Consider the following 25,203-nt stretch of genomic DNA (forward strand, 5'->3'; position numbering starts at 1 on the left):
GATGTATATGCCTAGAAGTTCATTAATTTTATAACAGACTGAATTCTGTGAACAAACATGCGCAGAAAGCAAAATGATGAATCACTGAGCCCTGTCGATCTTAGTTGTCAATCAAGGAAGCCCACTGTAAGTAACCACCCACAGCAAAAATGGATAAAATAAAAGGGAAGTTTTTGTTACCAGCCTTTTGAGCCACGCTTCTCTTGCTCAGGCCTGTTTCCACTTCTGGAAATGTACTTTCCTTTCTAATAAAACTTTTCTATTGTATTTCGGTGTCTTGCTCAGTACTTTGTCTGAGACATCAAGAATCTGGACAACGCACTGGGAGAGGATCCCCACTCTCTGGAAACATCCCCACTTTTGAATTTATTTCAAGTTGACAATATTTAGACAGAATGACTCTTTAATAATTAAGAAGGCTGAAAAACATCTAGTCTTCTTTCTGCTGACAGTGTCCGGCAGTTGCTACTTAACAAAACCAAGTATAATCAAAGAATGGTGTGCATGTTAGTGCTGTTAACATATCCCAATGCCTGAGTTTTCATAAAAGAAATCATTCCATTTCCTACCGCTAAACTTTACCAGGTAGTTTCAATAAAATTTTACCCTGAAGAAACAGAACAAATATCAGACAAGTGAAGAAGGATGAATTTTCTAGGAGAAAAAAGTGCCAAGATTCTAATACAGTATCCTACTGAATTGAAACAAGCCTGGAAATTTTACCAGTGATCTAATTGAATAATCATATTTAAAATCACTACCATTAGCAAGTAATTGAGCTCAGCAACATGGCTATGGAGCCAAGAACAAAAACTCTGGTGTCACATACTTCTGTGTTCCATGACCTTGGGTAAATCACTTAAACTATCTGAGCCCATGTTGTTATCTGCAAATGGATGACAATAACAGGATTGTTGTGAGGATTAAAAGTTATCTTGTATATAAATTTTTTTTTAAATAAAGAACTTAACACAATGCTTGGTGCAAAGTAAGTATTCGATTCTTGTTATTATTTTCAGGTTTAGATCACTCCGGCTACTATCTAGAAGATGTATTGAAGACTCGAGAATGGGGATTCCAGACAGAATGGAGATGGGACTCTCAAAGACTAAATGTTTGATTTCCAGTACTATCTCTGGGGAACTGAGGTATTTATAATCATATACATAAGAATATGTATTGTAACTAATTTCTTAAATTGGAATTCTATAGACATAGCCAAAAAGAATGTAAAGGTTTTCCATTTCTAACATTAATTTGATAGATAAAGACAGGATATGGAGGAAATTGAAATTTAAAATGTCTTCCTGTCTTTTTATTGAAACTTTCGGTTTTATTAAAAAATTTTCAAATTGCTCAATGTAATGTGCATTTTTAAAAGATGATATTGTAACAGAAAATGGTTGTTTTATTCTCAAAAGTATATTTTAAAAATTAAATTTATTTGGCTTTTTTGCAGCCTTGTGCTATTTATCTTGGTATCCCTAGAACCTAGAAAAATACTTGACACAGTGTATACCCAAAAATGGTTTGTCAACTGATCTTAACTAAATGCCTGGTGAAATGTTCTTAGTTTTTTCGGTCATTTTTAAAATTGAGAAAATATAAAAACAAATTAAATGTATATGTATTATTACATATCTATATGCTTTAGAATCTATTTACCTTAACAGCACTTATAGCTGTATCAAGTGTTGAAACCTCATGGTCTTTGTGGGTGCCAAATATCTTGTCAACAGCAGAAATTGGGCTTTTGCAAGTGTAGCAATATGTGTCAATCTGGGACTTTTTCAGTTCCTTCTGTTCCTCCTCGGCGACTAACTCTGATGATAATTGTTCTTCTGTCCTCTCTCTGTCCGACTCTTTCTGTTCAGCAGACATACTTTGTTCCACCTCACTCACAAATTCATTTTCACTGATGTGTTCGAAGGATTCCTTCCCTTGAGATAACACCAACCCAGGGGTAGAGTCTGAATACAGTTCTTCTGATAAAGTGTCTTGAGTAACCATTTCATAATTCAGGGATTCAGCAAATTCATACTCATCCTGAACAGGGCTATTGTGGAGTCTATCTTCACTTGGCTCGGGTGGGACCATTATGTTAGGTACTTCTTGCAGCGTTTCTTGAACACAGGTTGCGCCAGATGCAAATTCTTCCTCTGGAAAGGACACTTGTACTGGAACATTCAGAGTGACCTCTGGATTAGCATTTGCTGCTTCATCACTCTGATTGCTTGTTTCATCTACTCTCTCCAGAACATGATGGGTGTCTTCAAATGGAACCGCATGGGTTATCTTCTGGGTGACCACTCTGACTTCCTCAGTGATGGGAACTTTGCTCTGTATGGCTTCATTGTCAAAGGTCTCCACATGGCCTACTGATTCTCCTTCCCTGTAAGTAGCTTTCTGTCCCTCTTCCAGACTCTTTTCTCCAAGAATAGTTCCAAACCTCCCCCAAATTTCCCCTTCTGCTGCTATTGATTGGTATAAATCATCCTTAACACCTGTTTTTTCTTCCAGACCTTGGCCTTGGTTCTTTTCAGTTACAGACGTGTCATGGAGAATGTCATCCTTGAGTATGTACTTCTCAAAATATATTCCCGTTTCATCATCAGTGACAGAATTTCTTCTTGGAAATGATGCCTCAGAATTCACACTGCCACCTTCAGAAGCTGTCTCCCCTTCCTTCTTTTTCTCTCCAACTGCTTCTTCATACAGATCCCTGTATAAAAATCCAAATGCAGGTGGCTCCTCCAGAAGTTCAGGACTAATGGCTTTAGCAGTGGTAGGAAGTATCTGAGTTCGTGACAAAACTTCTTCTTCTGCATCAAATAAAGGCATCCCAGGTAACTTGGAGCCCGCATCTCTGTTTGCGCTTTTCGAAGCATCTTTATCAGGTGATTTTTGAATAACCAAAGACTTTTGGGTTTCTCGGTGAGATAACTTTTCCGGTCCATAGAAACTTTCATCTAATTTCACCAAGTCATATTCACATTCTATGGCACTTTCCTCTGAACTTTCTGGGAAAGAGATAGTTTCTTCTGGAATTTCCTTTGAGAATTCTACTTCAACATTTAATTTCTGTGGAGCTTTCTGTTTTTCTGGGGCTGGGGAGATATTATAATCAATCAATGTATATTTTTCAAAATAATCCTCTTCACTGGGAATTGTGGGCTGATTAAAGGGTAAATCACCGGTTTCTGAATCTGTGGATAACTCTTCTTTTGTTTTATAAGTTTCCTCTTGTTTATTTTCTTTCAATGATGTGACTTTTTTATCTGAATCTTCTAACTTACTCACCAATGTTTTATGGCAAGTGACTGCCTCACTATCATCATGGAGGGGTAGAGTTTTTAATGAGGCCTCCTCTTCCAAATATTCTAACTTATCTTGCATTTGTTCACTTTCTTCCTGATCAACTGAAGAGATAAATGCAGGAGCATGAATATTCAAAATCTCGCAGCCTTCAGAAATTATATTGAAGGCACTCTTTTGATCTTCTGAAAGTCCAGCTGGCTTACTAGTCATTGAAAATTCATCTTTTTCATATGTGTCTTCAGGCTCTTTGGATATTTCTCTAGTAGAAACCATTTTATTGGCATTGGTTGTTGTTGCACTTGTTATAAATTGAGCATAGTTGCTGCTTGAAGAGCGTGGTTCATTTACATGGGCAGCTTCTACAGCCTCCAAGTGGTGCTTTGAAACAAGAACAGATTGTTTAGACATTTCAGATGCTTGCTCTTTTGATGTCTGAATAGTATGGACTGTATGCCTATCTGGAGTCAATTCTTGTTTCATCACTGTACTAATTTGTTTCTTTACAGTACTAATTTCTGGAGAAGCGCCTGAAACAAGTGCTTGTGGTTTCGCTGATAACAACAAATATGGCGGTGTTTCTAAGATATTTGTTTCACCCAAAGGATGATCTAAAATTCTTTCAGATTCTTTAGATGAAGAGCCTTGTTTCATACTCTCTTTTGCGATATCTATTGAACCACCTTTTGACAGCTCTGATACTGTGACCTGTCCCTTTTCTTCATCCTGACTTGCCAAATCCCTGCTTGATTTTTGCAATACCAGGTTTCCTTCCTTGGGAAAAGAGTGGTTATCTATTTCATCATGATAAGAAAGCTCCCCTGGAAGGAAAGTCTTGGTTTTCTCCACCAGTACTTTACTTTCTTCTAATAGATGTGGTTGGGTTGCTACTGTCTTTGTTTCCTTGCTTTCTGGGTGAGCCTCTGAGATTATGATTTCTGATTTTTCAGTAACTGATGTAGTTTTAACTAATGAAAATGGATGAGTTTCACCCAAAGAATGACTTAAAGAGATATCTGATTCTTCAGGCAGAGACTTGGCTATATTCACAGAATAAGGCTGACTTTCCTGCTGCTTCTCTCCTTCTAAAAACACATGCGACTGCTTTGCTTTTTCTTCTCCTTTCTCTTTAATAATTTTGTGTTTTTCCTTGTGGTCTTCACTTTGATAGACTTGCTGCAGCACAGCAGCCATTTTTGGTTCTTCCAATTGAACAGGGCTAGATCCATGTGTAATGTATACCTTTCCTATTTCATTATTATCTCTTAGCTCTAATGGGGCCACAGTTTCTTGTTTTTCTGCCAGCACCTTCTTTTCTACCAAAGAATATGATGTGGTTTCCAAGTTATCTTTTTCCTCAGTTGGGCTAACAGACCTGAGTTTTATTTCCTCTTCAGAAATTTTCAAGGAAGTAGGATTTGCCATTTCTTTATTTAGTCTGTCTTCACCAAGATCAATTAAACTGCCTTTATATTCTTCTACTGGCAAAATTGTTGACTCTGGCTTCTCTGATGTCTTTATGATATTTTTATTTGTGAAGCTAGAAGCTGATTTTGGCTGTTGTGACATCTTATCTACCACATCAAATGAAAAGAGTGATTTTTCTTTTTGATCACTTCTTGGCTCTTCAAGAACTGAAATATTCCATTTAGATGGAGGAGAGATTTCTGGCTTCTGGGCTCTTTTACTATCAGTGACATGAAGAGGAACAACATTTTTGGCTTCTTCTATAATGGATTCCTCACTCATGAGAGAATAAGACTGAAGATGGTCCTCACCATCAACGGAAGTACCTAAGTTTAGACCCATTTCCTCTGAAGAGTCTAGGATTTCTTTCTTCCCATGATCTTCACTGGACACCTCAAAATTGGGTTTTGGCTGTTTTAGAACTTCTGCATTTGATAAAAGTGTAGGTTTTTCTTTAAAGTCTTGACCTTCACCAGATTTAACCAAAGTATCTCTGGATTCTTCAGCAGTTATAAGTTTTGCCTCTGGTACCAGATGATCAGCTGGTTTCTCAGTTGTGTTAAAGTCAGCTGGAGCTGTACCTTTAGGCTCTATCATAGTCACTGCTTTTTCTACAGATGGACTTGGCTGAGTTTCTACATCTTCTTTTTCAGCAACTGTGTTATCTGGAGTGCTTGATCCAAAAAACAAACTGGACACCCAAGATGTGAAAGATAAAATTCCTTTCTTTTCCTTTTCCTCAGAAAGGCCTGGTTTAACTGCCTTTGGTTGCTCAGGCAGCTTTTGTGTCACCTCAGGTGATTCTGGGGGTTGAGGTCTTTCATTTTCTTGGGTTGAGGAGAGGGGTTTTATTTGTGTGGGTATTTTCACTTCAGATGTTGGTTTCTCTCTTTCATTAGCATCATCTACAACCTTTGACTGAACCATTTTTGATTCTTCTAATGGCTTCTCTCCAGGTAAAGGAGACATACTCCCATGTGCCACCTTTTTAGTACCCAGTGCAGGTTCTCCATCTTCTGCCTGGAAATGAGCTGCTTTGCCAGGAGAAGGAATAGATTCTGATATGACTTGTTCCACTGATGGGCCAGACACTGGTTTCTGAAGGATTCTTTCAGAAGGTAGTTTGATTTTTTCTTCGTGGTCTCCTTTGCTAGGCATGGAAAATTCTGTGTTTGATTTCTCTAATATTGAACTTTCACTCCCCATGAAAGAAAGGATTTGCTTCTCCTCCACTTTATTTCTTTCTACATTTCCAGCTGGAACTACAGATTTTGGTTGGGGGGCCAGCTTTATCTCTTCTTCAGAAGTTTTAGTTGGTAAGGTCTCACTGCTACCACTGGAGATAACAAGAGATTCTGGTTTTTGTAATGATAAATCTGATTCTCTGGCAAAATGTGGCAGAACCTGCTTTCCGATTTCATGTGTGTGGTCTTTATCTGACAGAGCAGCCTTGAGCTGCCCTGTCATCAGATCATCGCTGGCAGGGGAAGCTAGTAGCACAGATCCCAGTACTCTTTCTTCATGATTACTTGCCAGATCTCTTTCTGGCTTTTCCAGCATCCAGTGTTCATCCTTAGGAGAAAGAAGGGCATCTTTCATTTGTGTTTCTTTAACACCTGCAAACTCGGCTGTCATAAGTGACTTTGATTCTTCCAAAGACAAATTCTCTTTCATAACTGAAAGTTGTTTAATACCTAGGTCTTGTTTATCCACAAAAGATGTGTTTACATCAGGTAATGTAACAGCCTGATCTGAATGAAGTGCTTTTTCAGGCTTCTCTTGTTCCACGAGAAGGTCAGAAGTGATGTTTGATGGTTCAGTTATACTCTGGGGTACAGGGAATGTGTTTGGTTGGTCTCTCTCTTCATTCAGTGTAGTTACAATACTTTCTGTTCCTTGTGCTTTCAAATTTCCTAATGAGCTTATTTCTTGTTTTTCTCCCTTTTTAAAGTCAGCTGAATGGTTCAAGCCTTCTGATAATCCTTTTAAAGAAAAAGCATATGGATGAAGTTCTTCTGGGTTGTCTCCTTCAATGAAAGGGGTGAGTGCTTTTTTTGACCCTAAGCTGACTACCTTAGGAGAAATAGATTTAATTTCTTGACATTGAGGTTCCTCCTTAAGGCATGATGAAAGCTCTGAAATTTTAGGCACTGTAGTTGACACATGAAGTTCCCTGTTTTCTTCTTTACTGTCTCCTCTGCTCATAAGCTCAACTAGGTCCTTTTCTAAGACAGAATCCTTTGTTTTAGTTGTGGGCGATTTTATTAGTTTTGTATCCACAGATGCACTTTGCCTACCCAAACCACTAGTGGATTCCAACCCAGCATTTGGCAATTCTGATACTTGGTGTAGCTTGTCTTCCTTATCAGGTTCCAAAGAGAGCTCTGCCGGAGCAAGCTGTTGTTTTTCTGGCAGGGAATCTCCCTGAGCTGTAGAAAATATCTCCATTGCCTGTTTGTTCTTATCTTCACTAAGGGTTGGTAATGTCAGAGCTAAATCTTCTAGCTCTAAATTTTCCATCTTGGGAGAAGAATTTGCCATCTTTTCACTTTTGCCTTTTAGAACTATATGTTTGGCTGCAGGTGACACGTTTTGTAAGAAAGGAAGTTCAGTTTCTTGTTTCTCTACATCACCACCTAGATCGAGCGAAAGCACATGTTCGGGCCCTGATACCTCTGAGGCAGACACAAAATTCTTTTTCTGTGATGAAGCCAAACGTTCAGAATCAAGGACCATAGAAAATGAAAGACCTTGTTCGTTTTCCATCCTTGCTTCCTTAGATACATCTGCATGCTGAGAAGACAGTGTTTTGGTTATTGGCAAGACAGGTTTAACTTCTTCAGTTTCTGCCTTTGACAAAATAGAATGCTCTGATATAGAGGATACACTTGGAGGCGAAACAAATTTAATTTCCTTCTCTGCTTCTGACCAAGCTGGATGTTTGGATGCAGCAGTTTCAGTGGGAGAAGAACTAGCTTTAATTGCTACCTTTTCTTCTTTAAGAAGTGAATGCTCATCTATAGATGTTACCAGTGGTGGCAAACCACTTCCTAATTCACTTTTTTCTACTTTTGTTAAGACTGGATATTCTATAAGGGTGGTAAGGGAAACCTCTGTTGACTTTTCTTCTTTTGCTAATTTGGTTAAGCTTGAATCATGCTTAGTTACAGATGAAAAACTGGGTTCAATTTCTTTCTTTACTTCTTCTGATATAGCTGAAAATTCTGGTGTGGATGGTCCATGTTCAACTTCCTTTTCCACTCCTGGTGAAGCTGAATGCAGTACTCTAGGTATACTTTTAGAATCATGTTTCACTTCAGTTTTTAATGGTGATAAAATCTCAGGTTCAGATAAAGATGTTTCTTTTACTGGTGAATATGGTTTTATTACTTCAAGCTCATTCCCTGACAACATTCTCTGTTCTAGTTCAGATGTCACAGTTGGAGCTAAATTGGGTTTGACATCCTTCTTTGGCTCATCTACCAAATCAGGCAGAACTGAATATTTCATCCCAGACCCTGGAACATTTGGAGGCTGAGGCTCCATTTCTTGATCCCGTGATACACGTGATGTAGCTTCTTGAGATTCAGGCACAATTTCTTCCTTACTTTTAACTTTTAACAAAGCCATCTGTTCATTTGCAGCTTTTGGAGTGAGCAATCCTTTAGGTTCTTGTTCTTTCTTAAATGCATGGACTGAATCAGGTGAAATGGAATATTGAGATGAAGGCAAAATGGGTTTGGTTTCTTCCTTTACCATGGATGATTGTGTAGGTAAAGAAACAGGTGTTGTAGCTACTGATAAACTAGTCTTAATTTCTACCTTCTCCAGTTCACTGGTTAAATATGGTGGAATCGAATCTTCAGATTTAGGTTCTAAAAATCCTTGAGTTACCTGCTTCTGTGCCAAAATGAGATATTCAGATACAGACGTTGAGGCTGTTTGGGCATCTGTTTTCTCTGCTGTATTTGTTGCAGGTGGCAGACTCAAGTCTTCAGGTGAAGATATCGAAGGGGAAAGTTCAGCTTGTTGCTTCTGTGATGAATCGAGATGTTCAGGTACAGGTGTAGCAGCTGTGGGTTCAATTTCTTCCTCATCTGCTTCTGAAAAGTAGGAATATCCTGAAGCAGATATTGCAGTTAACAGTGGATCAGGTTCGATTTCATTTTTCTTTGTTTCTGGTATTCTATATGGTGGGACTGAAACTTGTGATGCTGAGTCTGGAGAAAAAAGTTCAGCTTCTTCAGTGTCTTCATCTGACAAAATAGTATGCTCGGACGGCGATGTTAAACATATTGAAGAATCGGACTCAAATTCTCTTTTCTCTGTTTCCTGAGTTGCATAGGGTGGAAATGAGAATTCCGACACAAATGCGGAGTCTGGAGAGAAAGGTCCAATGTCTTCTTGCTCTTCTTCTGAGAAATTCGTGGGTGAAGAGGCACCTTTTATATTTAAAGGAGATCCGTGGACAATTTCTTCCTCCTGTGATTCCGGTGTTGCATATGGCGGTACTGAAAATTCAGAAGCTGAGGTGGAAGAGGGTGTGTACCGCTCCATTTCTACCGTCTCTTCTTCTGATAGGACCACATTTTCAGATGGAGTGGCTGAAAGTGGTAGGGCTTGGTATTCAGAAGTTACATCAGCTATGCTTGGGGGGACAGAGCGTTCATACACAGAGGCCACATCTGGGGAATACAGTCTAGTGTCTTCCTTCTCTTCTTCTGACAGAATCATGTGCTCAGAAACACGTTTCGATTTTAACAGGGGCACATCATCAATTATTTCCCTTGGGGATTCCTGTGCTATATTTGGTGGAACTGCATATTGGGCAGTCGATATTGAGTCTGATGTGAAACGCTCACTTCCTGTGTCCTCTTCTGATAGGACTGCACGTTCCGATGCAGCAGTTGAAAGCAGTGGTGACTGGCTCTCAGACGTCATCTCAGTTGTGCTTGAGGGGAGAGAGTGTTCAGACACAGAGGCCACATCTGGAGAATACGGTCGAGTGTCTTCCTTCTCTTCTTCTGACAGAATCATGTGCTCAGAAACACGTTTTGATTTTAACAGGGGCACATCATCAATTATTTCCCTTGGGGATTCCTGTGCTATATTTGGTGGAACTGCATATTGGGCAGTCGATATTGAGTCTGATGTGAAACGCTCACTTCCTGTGTCCTCTTCTGATAGGACCGTGCATTCCGATGCAGCAGTTGAAAGCAGTGGTGACTGGCTCTCAGACGTCATCTCAGTTGTGCTTGAGGGGAGAGAGTGTTCAGACACAGAGGCCACATCTGGGGAATACGGTCGAGTGTCTTCCTTCTCTTCTTCTGACAGAATCGTGTGCTCAGAAACACGTTTCGATTTTAACAGGGGCACATCATCAATTATTCCCCTTGGGGATTCCTGTGCTATATTTGGTGGAACTGCATATTGGGCAGTCGATATTGAGTCTGATGTGAAACGCTCACTTCCTGTGTCCTCTTCTGATAGGACCGTGCATTCCGATGCAGCAGTTGAAAGCAGTGGTGACTGGCTCTCAGACGTCATCTCAGTTGTGCTTGAGGGGAGAGAGTGTTCAGACACAGAGGCCACATCTGGAGAATACGGTCGAGTGTCTTCCTTCTCTTCTTCTGACAGAATCACGTGCTCAGAAACACGTTTTGATTTTAACAGGGGCACATCATCAATTATTTCCCTTGGGGATTCCTGTGCTATATTTGGTGGAACTGCATATTGGGCAGTCGATATTGAGTCTGATGTGAAACGCTCACTTCCTGTGTCCTCTTCTGATAGGACCGTGCATTCCGATGCAGCAGCTGAAAGCAGTGGTGACTGGCTCTCAGACGTCATCTCAGTTGTGCTTGAGGGGAGAGAGTGTTCAGACACAGAGGCCACATCTGGGGAATACGGTCGAGTGTCTTCCTTCTCTTCTTCTGACAGAATCACGTGCTCAGAAACACCTTTTGATTTTAATGCGGACATATCATCAATTTTCTTGAGTGACTCTTTTGTTGCCTGTGATGGAACTGAAGACTCAGAAGCAGATGTGGAATCTGGAGTGTGACGCCCACTTTCTGAGGCCTCTTCTCCAGACAGGACCATGTGTTCCAGTGTAGCTGCTGAAAACAGTGGGAACTGACATTCAGAAGTCTTCTCAGTTATGGATGGTGAGGGAGAGTATTCTGATGCAGAGGCTGAAGCTGGAGAATAAGGCGCAAGTTCCTCATTCTCCTCCTCTGACAAAACTGCATGTTCAGGCAGAGCTTTTACATTGGATGGAAAAACTGGCTCAACTTCTTGCTTCTCTAGTTCTTGGTTCATATCCTGTGGGACTGAATACTCTGATACAAAAGCAGAATCAGTAGAAACAGACTCATTTTCCTCCCTTTCTTCTTCAGACAAAGCAGCATATTCAGGTGTTGATGCTGTCAGTAATGGTAGAATGGTCCCCTCTTCCTTCTGCTCCACTTCAGGGGCCAAACGTGGTGGGAGGGGCTTCTCAGAAACCGATGGACTTTCTGGGTAATCAAGTTCTATGATCTCGTCTTCCACTGAGTTAATATCTTCAGGTTCAGGGGTAGCAGTTATTGGTGGAGAAGTTTCCATTTCTTCTTTCACTGGTTCCTCTAATACTAGCTGTTCAGAAAGAGAAATGGATGGCTCAGGCACGTTTTCTTCCTTCTCTCCTTTGACATCAAGATGAGGAGGGGTTAGTTGTTCAGAAACTGCTTCTGCCCTTTCTAGTGAAGTCAGGTCCAGTTCTTCTCTTTCTGGGCCAAAATCTTCCTGGATAGATGCTGACACACCTGGTGAACCTGTTTCCAGAGCATCCTTCTCTGCCTCCAGTGAAATGGAATGGTCAGAATACACATCTTCCTCCTTTACATCATCCAATAAAGGTGGTGAGACTGAAGAGTCATGCTCTGAAGTTACAACTTCCTGTGCATCAGACTCGAATTCTTCCTTTGCTGTTTCCGGAAACACAGTTGCAGATGTATCAGGCATAAGAGAGGAAGGCTCCATTTCAGAGGGTTTTGCTTCATCACCTGGCTGTTGTGGCACAGACTGTGAAGGGCTGAGCTGTGTTTCTAGTTCTACTGTGTCATTTATAGAAGAGGAATCTGCATGCTTGGTGGCAGATGCAGCCTTTAGAGGAGAATCAACGTAAATTTTTTTTTGATCTTCATGACTAAATAAGGAGGTCAGGGACTTTGATCCTTTGGACAGTGTACCTCCCCAAGGTGAAGGAAACTTTTTTACTTTATCATCTTCTATGCTTTGGGTTACTAATTTGCCTGTTTTGGAAACTGTATTAGAATCACGATTGCCTAAATCTGGCTCTAGACTAATAGATGCATCCTTCCCTTTCCTATAATGTATTTCCTTAATTACGTAACCCTTTGGCAATGTGCCATAAAACTGTAGTGGAATTAATTCTTCTTTAACTGAATTAAACATCTTAATTTTATATTGTACTGTTCCTATGTAGACTGGTCGTAACACTAATGGCTTGTGTTCCTTGTATATTGCTCCAGTAATAGGAGGTGTATTTGAGGTGGTCTTCTTTTTTCTTGTTTTATCATCATTGCCAGTAGATGACTTCTCTTTCTGGGAGTTCAGTACCTGGCCTTCTGAAATTAAAGGATTATCTTTTTTGTTTGCTGGAACATCTTGGGATTCAAAGGAATTTCTTTTTTTGTTGCCTTTCCGACGCAACGATGGTGAGCCATGCTTTGACTTAGACTTTCTTTTCCAACCCTTTTTAACTTCATCCACAATAAAGGAAACATTCCCTGCAGGAGGTTTCATAGTCGACCCTTCTAGACTACACACACCAGAAGTCTGACTTTCTTCCGAAGCCCAAGGAGTGGAAGACCTACTTGAATTGGTCTCCCAAGTTATTCCACTATCTTCCCGTTGAACTGTCACCATGGAAAAGGAGGGGTCAGATATGATACACTTCTGCTCGGTCTTGCCCTCTTCATCCTGGTCTGATAACCTACAGTAAGTAATAATAACATTAATAATTACATTATACTAAAATAATCTTATATTAATTACTTGCAATAATAAGCAAATACAATTTACCAGGTAAAGGACTAATGTGAAATTAAAATACAGAAATAAATATTGCCACCCGTATCAAAAACAGGGAAATATACAAAATGAAGTTTTAAAATTGTCAAATACAATAACACATCCCAGGCTGGAATGACTTGATATCCCCAAACTCAAAAAAAAAGCAAACATTAAATTCATCTACTCCACTTACCAGGATTGCCCCCAACCTCCCGGGGCTCACCCAGTCACTCAGGCTCACTCTCTCGTCACCAGGACCTTCATAACGGCTCTCGCGTCTGTGCCATCGATTACTACTATTGCCACCCCAACCCAGCTCTTTATCATACCACCTCTAGATGATTGCATTAGCTTATTAACTGGTCAGCTGGTATCACATTTACCTCCTACCCTTTCCCACCTTCAATTCATCCTGCTCATCTTTCCAGACCACCTTTACTAAAAATTGTTATCATGTTACTCCCTGTCCAAAAATCTCAGTGAAATGTCTTATACCTGCAGACAAAAAATTCCAAATCCTTAGCTCTTTGATTCCTAGCTGACCTTATTTCAAAGCACCAACTCCACCCTACCCCAACACAGTACATTTTAACTCTATAATTCGCTGTCCACTAAATATATCATGGGAACTCTGAATCAAGACCATAAAAAGGACACAGATCACAGAATATAGAGAGGTCGCAAAAAACGCCAGCCTACTGTGCTGTAGTTTCCTCATCTGTCAACCAGAGGCAATAACAGAACCTACCTGATACTGTTGTTGTGAAGATTAAATTAGGTACATTAAATGCTTAAGGAAAGTGCCTGGCATGTAGTTAGTGTTCAATAAACGTTAGCTGTAATCAGGTCTTCCATACAGTCCTTGGACTAGAGATTACGGGAGCCTGGGAATGGTCATTTTCAACTGCTAGAGGCATTTGGAAAGGTGGTCTCCCTGGACTATTCTCATGTCCCCTTAAGAGATGGCTGGCTTTGGCTGCCTCTCAACTGCCATTGAACATATGTCTCAGACTCTGCAATACTCTTCTCTGGAATTTTTTTAAACTTCCTCCTCCCCTCTGTTCATGCTTTTCTTCCATTTAGAATGCATCTCCCCCATCTTACTCCACCTTTTCTGCATATCTACATTGTATCTACTCTTTAAGGCTTAGTTTAAACCTCCACTGTTACCATTCCTGACCAGTTCAGTAGTCATATCTGCCATCACTTCATAAACATTAAGTTCAAGATTAAAACTCCAAGGGCTCTTTCCTTCTAGGCATATGGCTACAATTTGAGATAAATACAAACTACCGACTGGCTTATACCTTTCTATAACAAAACAAAAATAAATACTCTCTATGCTAAAAAAACCACTAAGCATAAGTATTGAATGAATATACTTTTTAAAAATGACTCAGTTAGAATTTAGGTCCCTTACTAATAACTTTTTAAAATCATCGGTCACTGCTTATATTAGTGGTTCTTAACTCTGGACACATTTTAGAAATCACCTGTAAGGAGCATTTAAAAAATATTGATAACACCCATAGTCCTCCCCACAGAGACTCTGATTTAATTGTACTAGGGTAGAGTCTTAGCATTGTTATGTTTTTATATTTTAAAAGTTTCCAGGTAACTCCAGAGTTGAAAATCACAGGCCCAAACAATCCTGGCTATGAAACTTAATAATGCATGCCTTTCTTGCTGACCCTGAACCCTTCCTAATTTGTTAGGTTATGCTAAGAGCCAAGACCAGCAGGTACATTCTACTCTCCTTTCTTAAACTTCAGAATTTGCAGTCTGCGGCAAAGGGCTAGGGACTGAGGAGATCCTGATCTCTTTAGCTCTCACCAAAGCCAGGTAGAGCCTGGGGCAGCCAGAGCCCCTGGGACACTAACTTCAATAGTAAGCAGCCTCATTCATTCACCCAAGTGTGTTATAAATAACATCATTTTCTATATATGCCTGAAAAGGGCTAGAAAGCAGTGGGAAAAACTGGTTTCTCCATTTCCCAGGCAATTCTGACCCTCACTTATTTGCTTTAGTATTAAACTTAATACTAAAGTATTAAGTACTTTACTGAACTTAATTAGGAATTAATGCTCTATCTTGGTTCTAGATTAAAATTTATTTTAAAATATTTTTTTCAGGCTCTTTTACATAAATATTTAAAGTTATTCCTCAGGATTTTCAATTCCTACTACTCCTCCCTTCTATTTAACTTACCAGAAACAGAAGAAAATTAAAAATTAAGGTTACGACATGTAGCTTGGAAGTCAGTATTTTGAATACCCAGGAGTGTAGTAGTATTACAAAAGCAACTATAAATTCAATTTGGAGTTAATTATTGATTGAATGTACTCAACCAGAGTAGTTTTCATTACTAGCTAGAATGAGCTCAAGATTGCTTAGCAGAATACCCAAAAGGAGATTGATCATAAGACAGCTACTGAGGTGGATTCACCCAATCATTTGCTTACTCATTCACTCATTTATTTTTTTCAGTTAGTGAATTTTTATTGAATTTAAATACTAAGAATACAAATATAAAGGCACAAAATCTCCTCTAAAGAAATTCAAAATCCAACACAGAGACAGAACTAAATATTTTAATACAGTATGTTAAGTACTATAATAGAAGATAGGAAAGATATATAGTGAGAACATAAAGGAGGGAAGACTTCACACAGGGAAGACACTTGGATTTTGAAGAAGAAATAGGAGTTTGCCAAACGCATGAAGAGTGTAGGTGGTGTGAAGATGCGGGAGGTCATTTCAGAAAAATGTCACAGTATATGCAAAATTAGTATAGCTCACTGAAAAAAAACAAAAGCATTTTGAGATATCTGGATTATAGGAGAGAAGCAAAGGATGAAAGAATGACAGAGCCAACAGGAATCAGGGAATGACTATATTGGCATGTGTAAAGCCACAGCCCAAGTACTCACATTACATTCAGTCTAATGAAACAACTTCACTTAATAGATGAGATAGTCCCATAGAGTTCAGAAATGTATTTTTTACTCAAGAACATAAGTGTTCTCATCTATGCAAAAATGTATACATCGGCTTTTCATAGTTAGTGGATATTGGCTATGAATATCATTTCATTCATTCTCCTCTGAGCAAACTCTTGATTTTTGGCTTCCCATGTAGACTTATCTGTGGATGAAAAACAGACTTTATTGGTGAAGTCATCTGGACCTAAAGTCTTTTTTTGTTAAGGTTTTTAATTAGGAGTTTAATAGTTATGTGACTTCTTGGAATTTCTTTTTCTTTTTGTGTCTGTGTTGGTATGTTATAGTTTTTTAAAAATTGACCCATATAACCTAAAATTTTAAAAAATCATTGGATTAAATTTGTTCATAATATCCTTTTAAAAGCTTTTAAATTTTTGTAAGAACTAAAATTTTATTCATTTTTTCACTCCTGACATTATTTGTATCTTTTCTCTCTCCTTCTTTCCCTCTCTCTCTTGTTTTTTTTAAATATTGCCAAGGGCTATCATTTGGTAGTCTTTTCAAATAGAGTTTAGTTTTATTGATTTTTCCTATCTCATAAATGTTTATTTTTGGGTTTAATTTGCAATTATTTTTCTACCTCCTTGAGGTAGATTTTTAGATCATTATTTTACACCTTATTCCTTTTCTAATATATGAATTTAAGGCTATGCACCTCTCTTTAAGAAAGATTTCTATGTATCACATAAAAATTTGTGTATAGTATTTTCAATATTATTAATCTCAAAATATTTTTGAACTTTCATTGTGATTGCTATGTGACCCAGAGATTATTTTAAAATAGGTTTCTCTTCTACGGCCATGCCCTGAACATGCCTGACCTCGTCTGATCTCAGAAGCTAAGCAGGGTGGATCTGGTTAGTCCTTGGATGGGAGACCACTTAGGAAGACCGGGTGCTGTAGGTGTAGGTGTAAAAATAAATAGATAGATAGATAGATAGATAGATAGATAGATAGATAAAATTAAAATAAAATAAGTTTCTTAATTTCAAACAACATGAGGATTTTCTAGTTATCTTTTTGTTAGTACTTTCTAATTTAATTGCACTACAGCCAGAGAATTTATTTTATATTAAGTTATACTGTCAAATTTGTTGAGATTTTCTTTATAGCTATATGGCCAAGTTGTTTTATTTAAAATTTTTTTCCTTCTCTTTTTTTTCTTTTAATAATTTATTTATTTTAATTAGTTTCAAATATACAGTACATTGGTTAGACATCTATATCGTTTGTAAAACAATCCCCCCAACTGCTTCCTCCCTCCCCCGACCCTCCACCTAGCCTTCATATTAATGCTAACTGCATTCCCTATGCCGTGCTTGTAACCATCCATCAGCTGCTAATTTGTACTTCTTTAACTCTTCACCTCATTCTCCCAGTCTCCCAAAACCCCCTCCCCTCTGTCCGTCACCAAATTGTCCACTATATTTGTGAATCTGTTTTTAACTAGTTTTTTCTTTTATTCCTTAGATTCTGCATATAAGTGAAATCATAAAATGTTTTTCTTTTTCTCTGTCTCACTTAAATACTTTCTAGGTCCATCAAAGCAATATCTTTATCCGTCCCCTTCCTTTTAGTCTGTGTGTGTCTTTTAATCTTAAGTGAGTCTTTTGTATTTTTTTCTTCATAAAGAAGTCCCTCCAACATTCCATGTAATACTGGCTTAGTGGTGACAAATTCCTTTAGCTTATTTTTGTCTGGGAAGCTCTTTATCTGTCCTTCAACTCTCAATGATAGCTTTGCTGGATAAAGTATCCTTGGTTGTAGACCATGGGTCTTCATCCTTTTGAATATTTTTTGCCAAGCCCTTCTGTCCTGCATAGTTTCTTTTGAGAAATCAGCTGCCAGTTTTATGGATGTTCCATTATAAGTAACTATCTGTTTTTCTCTTGCTGCTTTTAATAGTCTTTCTTTGTATTTAACCTTTGGCATTTTAATTATGATGTGTCTTGGTGTAGGCCTCTTTGGATCCCTGGTTTTTGGAATTCTCTGAGCTTCCTGGGGTTTTATGTTCATTTCCTTCATCAGGTTAGGGAAGTTTTCCATCACTATTTCTTCAAACAGCTGTTCAACATCTTGACTTTCTTTGGTTACACCAATCAGATGGATATTTGGACCCTTAATATGTCCCATATGCTCCTTAAATTATTTTTATAGTCTTGGCATCTTATCTTTTGCCATTCTGATTGCATGGCTTTGATATTTTTGTCTGCTTGTTCTATCAGCTACTAAAAGAGACCAGTTAAAATTTTATAATTATGAATTTGTCTCTTTGTAGTTCTGTTAATACTTAACAAATATTTTGAAGCTATGTTATTAGGTATAAGTAATTTCAATATCTTTCTGGAAATTGTAACTTTTAATCATAATGAGATGTCCATTTTATCTGTAAATAATGATTTTTGTATAAAGTATACTTTGATACTAACAAAGCTTTGCTTTTATATTAACAAAGTTATACCAGCTTGGTTTTGACTAATGTTTTGCCTCATCTATCTTTTTGCATTTTTTACTTTTAGCCTTTCTGTAACCTTATATTTAGATGTGACTCTTATAAGCAGCATAAATATTTTTAAATCAATTCTGACAATTTAAATGGAGCACTTAGTCCATTTAAACTTACTATAATTACCATATATTTGGGATTAAATCATCTACCTTTTTATTTTCCATCTATTTGTACTACCTATTCCATGTTCCTTTTCTTTCTCTTTTCTTAAATTAAATATTTACTGTTATTCCATTCCCGCCCCCTCATTAGCCTGACAATTATATTTTAATATTCTTTTAGTGATTACCCCAGGGATTACAACATGCATCCTTGATTCATTAATTGGTATCTTTTATTTCTTTCAAGACAACACGAGGACCATAAATTATTTTAGTTTCAAGTTACATGCTATTATAATTGTATATTTTAATTCTATAAATGTTTTTAAATCCCATTCACAAAATTTTATCGTTTTTAACTGTCAATATTCATTTATATTTACCTAGATACTGAATCTTTTTATTGTGTTTCATTCCTTCCTACATCCAAGATTCCATCTAGAATCACTTTATTCCTCCCTGAAGAATTCCCTTTAGTATTTCTTTAATGTAAATCTGCTGGTGACAAATTATCTCTACGTTTTTTTTATAAAGTATTTTTACACCTCCATTCTTGATAACTATTTTTTCAGGACACGAAATTCTAAGTTGGCAGGTAATTCTCCCGACACTTTAAATACAGCATTCCACTGTCTTCTAGCTTCTATTGTTTCATTGATAAATCAGCTGCGGTGTAATGTTGTTCTTCTGAAGGTAATCTGAATTGTTTCCCCCTAAAACCAGGTTGTTTTTAAGAATTTTGTTGCTGTCTTTAGTTTTCAGAAGTTTTACTACCATGTACTTAAGAATTTTATCCTGCTTGGAGTTCATATGGCTTCTTGAATCTGTATATGGGTGTCTTTCATCATTTTTTGAGATATTCTTATTCAGCCGTACTCTGTTCAAATATTACTTCTGTCCCTTTATCTTCTCTTCTTTTGAGATTCCAATTTCTTGTAAGTTAGAACTTCTCACTGTGTCCCATCTATGTTGCATTTGGATATTTCTACCAATCTATCATCCAGTAATAATTCTGTCTTTCACCATGTCTAAACTGCTACTAAAATCATCAAATGTGTTAAATTTTTTTTGTACTCTTTAGTTCGAGAATTTTTATTCTTTGAATTGTTTCAAGTTCTCTAAAAATTTCTCAACCATGTCTTTTATTTTGATATTCCCCTTTCTCTATAAATAAGTTATGCATTACATAAGCACAATCCCCCCTCAAGAGTGAGTCTCTTTTCATGTAGCAGTCTAGCAATGCCCTGATTAACATGACTCTTTCAGATGAGAGCTTGAAAGTTTGTGTGCTCTGCTACTTCCCCATTTCTAAATTTCCCCCGATAAACCCAAATACATATATTTGCATTGTGTGATACAGTAGTGTGTATGTCTATGTCCTTTTGCATAGTGAGCAGGGAATATGATAATGACTGAATGGTGTTTTGGTATGCTTGCTGGTAATATTCTTATATCTCATTGTTAAATTGATATCACATTTTCTAAGTTTTTGTGTGTATATGAGTTGTCTTAGTATGAATCAGTACTCAAGAGATGAATTTCATTAAATGTGCAAGAAAAAAATCTAAGTTCTGAAGTTTTGAAACGATTTATCAGGTCCTAGATTATGAAGATCAGGTCAAAAAATCCATGTTTCCTGTGTAAGGAGTGATTACCCTCCCTAGATACACTCTCTCTCTATTTCACTTTAACTGAAACAGAGACTAGTACCTTATTAAAAATTAAATTATTAATCATGAATGGAAAGAGCCTTGTGGTTTTATATTTCTCATTTTATAAGTGAAAAACAAAACAGAGAAAGGGAATACATATATATTGAAATTGAAAGTTTTAAAGCAAAAAAACTGGCTAGCCATCAAAGAGGAGCTACCAAAATAATAGACTCCCTTATTTTATTATTAATATCTTTGTTTTGTTTTCTTTTGAATTGGTACTCTCATTTTTTACTTCTGAAGAAGTAAAACTACTAAAGAGTGAAATAGGTCCTCAAACTATTTTTATACAAAAGTCAAGATTTGTAACTATTAAATTTTGTTTCTTGTAAGCTCAAGATTTGTATATTAGGAACTGGTAAGTCCCTTCCTATGACCAACAACTAGGTGGCATTAAGGATCCTTAAAGGAATATAATTATGAACAATAGCTTAGATTTGCATGATGCTTTGTTCTGTTATCAAGCAATCACAGTAAACTTACCGGAAACATATCAAACGAAAGAAGGCAATGAGTAGGATTTTTCCCAACTAAATCTGTTAAAGTGAGTTAAATGGCAATTGTTATAATACAGAAATGAAATCACATATGAACCTGTTATTTAGCAAACTTTGAAAATGTTTTTAACGCATAAAATGCCAAGCAAGCTTGTGATCTTATAATACAAATTATTAGTGTTTTATGTGGGCCTTAAAAAAAAAAAGTTCTTAAAATTGTAATCACTAATTCTGCAATTAATATTTCACCAAGAAGTAATTGAATATTTCATGTCCCTAGCAGAAAATTAATTATATGCATTGCTGAACAAAATTAATATAAAGTAGCTTAGATTAAAAGGAGTTTATAAGCCATTAGAAAGTTAAGGAAAAAATCCACAAAACTATGAATGAAAACTTTATTATACAGCATTATATTCCCCCAATGTAAAGTGCTTGTTTTGTGGATATACTAAAAAACAAACAAGTTCATTGTGGATGAGAAGAGTAAGTATCTTATTTTCCCAATGACCAGACATTTCATAATTTAAATTCACTATTTAAAACTCGGTTATATTTCTAGCTTTACTTTCCATTATTTCCCTTCATAAACCCTGTGCTCCAGCAAACACTGGCCTTACCCTACATGTCTTTGATTACATCCTTCTCTTCTCTTGGAATGAATCATCTCTGTATATCAAACTTTATACTCTTCAGAGACCTGCTCATATCAACTTCTTAATGTAGCCATTACTGATTTTGTGACACAAAACTAATTTCCTTCTTCTGAACTTCTAGAATCTTAATATAATCTTCTCCTATGACATCTACCATCCTACGTTATAGTTATTTTTGCATATATCATAGCTCCTTTACCAGGCTGTAAACTACCTGTGAGCAGGGTTCTTGTCTTTTAGTGGTCCTTTTCAGGGGTCTCCTCTTCTGAAATCTTTCCAAAACATTCACCTTCGTTTTCAGAGAAACGACTCTTTTACTTTTGCACACATTTCATCAACTTCAGTAATATTTAATTAAGTCATGTAATGACAAGTGCAACTAGTATAAAAATGTTTGGGAATGATCACAACCCTTAGTAAAAATATAGCGCAAAATTATGGGAATTATTGCACAGCAGCCACCTATGGGGCATAATTAGCTTGCCTTCATCAGTCTATTTTACAGAGAAAATGGGGGGCTTTGGCAACTCCAGTCAATTACGTTTAGTGGAAAGTAGTTAAAAGAGCTTATGGTACTCTTTCTGTATATTTCTAGTTTCTATTTATTAGCACTTAGACCCATGGCATTTTTGTTTCGTAATTTCAAAACTGCAAAACTTCTTTCATCATTGCCTTTACACTGATCTCAAATTGAAGCCCAAATTCAAGATTCATTCATTCAACAAGTATTTATTGAACTCTAATTATGTACTAGGTGCTATGTTAGGTAGAAATTTTTATAGCGAGATAATTATTTGCTGCAAATTTTCTAAAAGATCTTTACAATTCTCTTCAAATTAACTGATTTGGTCCGAGCCACATAGATTTGTGGTAGAACTATAAAGTAATCTTTTCTTATTGTATTCTTTGGAAATCTAGGGTGTATTTGCATATCGATACAGGAGGCAGCTCCACAGTAAAGCAAATTAGGTGCTTGCCTAAGCCCTCACCTGCACAAGAGCATCGCTAGACACAATCAACTCTCCCCTAGCCTAGAGCTTGAGAACACTCAGTTGTGCATGAACATTTTCCTGCTTCATTTCTACATAGGTGTATGAATAAACAATGGGATATAAAGATTCACTTCTTTCTTAGCTTTTCTAAAGAAAATTTTTATTTGTAAAATTTCTTAAAATTCATAATAATGATTTATTTAAAATTATTAGTTGGAATGCTAATTTCTCATTCCAGGTGTTTCTTTCCTGTTAGTATAACACTCCTTTCTGACTTGGCTTCCCTCTATCACTCTTCCCCATTTTACTCTGTTCCTTGTGCTGTTAAGTATATAAGGCAGGTCCTTATGTAGAGAGGCTGTAGTTCTTCATGGTCCATGACTAGGAATATAAATCTGTATATTTCTGAGAGTTAGTAAGAGAATGCACATTGTTGTCCTATGCCTAAGCCACATTCTTTGATAGCATCAGCTTTATCAGTAATAAATTTGACATTTTGATCTCTGCCATTCCTTTGATTTATCTATCAATTGTTTCAGAACTTAGGCAGGGAAAAGAGGATGTTGTATAGTAAGTCTATTTGCCAAAGCCTAACATAAATAAATGGCCACTTGTACAAGTGTTGGTAAAACCTAAAAGACATCTCTTGACAGTAAGAACAGATATAATAGCTAATCTACATGCATATGAGTATCTACCATAAACTGATACGTGCACCAATCAGATGAAGAGAAATTCACCAGTCAGAACTCAGCAACGCCCTGAGCACATATGGGTCTCCTTCGCAAGCACATAGGCATGTGTATATCTTTATTTTCATAAGCTTTCAGAATTCCAGAACTACAGTGGTTGACATGATGCTTTATAAGTAACACAGACCAATGTTAAAAGTATATTACTCATAGTGGGTCATAAATAACATTATATCCATGGCAAAAATGCCCATAAGCTACAAAGAATAAGGGTTGACAATATGAATCAGATTATGCAAAAAAGATAAAAGTTGGTATTCTTAAATGTCTCAGGTTACTTTAGCTTAGGGCCATGCTTGGTCTAAAGCTGCTTCTACTACCATATGCTAACAGGAAGAAGGAGTTTTGGGTTCTAGTGCTTTCTCGGACACTCACTCAATGTCTGGTTTTCAGCATGAAAACAAAACAGTCTGCTCTCATGTTCCTCAAATTAGAATAAAGGGGAAGATAGAGGAAAAACAAAGCAAACAAGCTCATGTTAAATGGTGATAAGTGCTATGAAGAAAATCGAACATGGTATATGGGAGAGAAGGCAATATTAGGAGTTGAGGTGTTATATAAAATATTCACAGAAGACCTCTCAATTAGAGATATGTGAGCAGAGATTTGAAGGGAGTGAGGGAGTGAGCCTGCAAATATTAGGAGAAAGAGCAGAGCAAACAACAGTATTCAAGTGGCTGAGATGAGACTGTTTGGCAAATACAAACAGCAAAGATGGAAGTGTGCTGGAGCAGAACAAGAGAGAAAGAGCTAGAAAATGAGGTCCGAAGGGTGTCTAGGAGCCAGTTCACCTTAGCTTAAAGGCCATAAAAAGGGTTTGGATTTACTCTGAATGAGATACAAAGCCGTTGGACTGTCATCTTCTAGTAGCTCAGAGATGGGCAGTTACTCAGGCTATGCTGGGCTAAGGGCCCATCTACCCACCTTGCCCTAACCTAATCAGGAATTTGAATCTCAAACAGAATGACTAGAAGGCTGAAAATCCATGGCACTCAGTTCTGATAACCCGTCTTTCCTGTTTACTGACCCCACCATCATTCCACTGGCTCCTACATGGTTCACCAGTCTGCCATTCATTCTGTGAGCCCTTAATCGATTCTATTTTCTGTTTGGTATATAGAGGTATTTCTTTGCTCTTTATTTGAGATGACAAGCTTATCACTGAGCTAATTTCTCTTCTTCCTGGACTTAAAGATAGTCTACATTTCCCAGCCTCCCTTGAGTTAGGTATGGCCTGATGGCAACCAAGTGATGGAGTTCTAGCCAGTGGAAAGTCAGCACTAGTACCGTATGCCATTTCTAGGAATGGGTCATTAAAATCTCCCACATGTGATCCTCTGTACTTTTCCCTAGGCACTGCTTAAAGCATGGCAACTTACATGCTATAAACCAGAGAGGGCAGAGCCACACAGGTAAGGTGCTTTGATCTGAGTCACTACATGGAGGAGAGCTGCCCAGCCACAAACCTACATTTGACTTTTAAGTGAGCTCAAGAGAAACTTTTATTATGCTAAGTCACTGAGATTTGGTTTGTTATAGCAGCTAGTGTTATTTTATCTAATAAAACCCTAACTATACCTCTCAGTGAAATTAAGCATTATCTCACTCCAACATTAAATATCAGTACTCCTTGGCACAGAAAACAACTTTTTTTGTTGTTTATATATATGCATATATAATTTTAATTTTGATTACAGAAGTAAATAAAAACATTCCTGTAAAAAAATTAATCTAAACCAGTTAATCAGTAATATTTTGTAAATTAAAAAGAAAAAAAACTAAGCCTAGCAAAATAAATAATAGAAATTGTTTTTAAATTTGATCAAGTACTCATAATGCATAAGGTAATGGGAATACTGAGAGGAGTGATACTATACCTACTTTCCAAGAACCCTGAGGCTAGCAGGTAGGTATATCCACAAAAAGATCATTAAAATACAGTGTGACACATGCAACCGCAGGAAGAATGTGCAAGAGGCATCAGATGTGGAGGTCTTTTTAAACTGTGGGGGGGATTGGGGCAGGCTGTGTGAATACGTGTGAGAGGAGAGGTCTGGAATATACTCAGAATAGAAAAGGCTGACGTAAGATTTTGCAAGATTAAAGTTAGTTTTCCAGGAG

General features: G+C 37.3%; 1 protein-coding gene across 3 annotated transcripts in view; it reads right to left on the reverse strand.

Moving 5' to 3' along the window:
* The window catches only part of CMYA5 (cardiomyopathy associated 5), an 89,236-nt gene that overhangs the window by 44,676 nt on the left and 19,357 nt on the right, over positions 1-25,203 (reverse strand). For 2 of the 3 annotated variants that reach the window (XR_004952687.1, XM_036226305.1), the window contains exon 2: positions 1,666-12,781. Coding sequence is in view for 2 of the 3 variants with exons in the window: in XM_036226305.1 (XP_036082198.1) it covers positions 1,666-12,781 (11,116 nt within the window). In the remaining variant the exon portion in view is untranslated. The remainder of the gene's footprint in view (positions 1-1,665; positions 12,782-25,203) is intronic. The other variant, XM_036226306.1, reaches the window with a different exon arrangement.

Source organism: Rousettus aegyptiacus, unplaced genomic scaffold, assembly GCF_014176215.1.
Source record: "Rousettus aegyptiacus isolate mRouAeg1 unplaced genomic scaffold, mRouAeg1.p scaffold_m13_p_8, whole genome shotgun sequence".
NCBI lineage: Eukaryota > Metazoa > Chordata > Mammalia > Chiroptera > Pteropodidae > Rousettus > Rousettus aegyptiacus.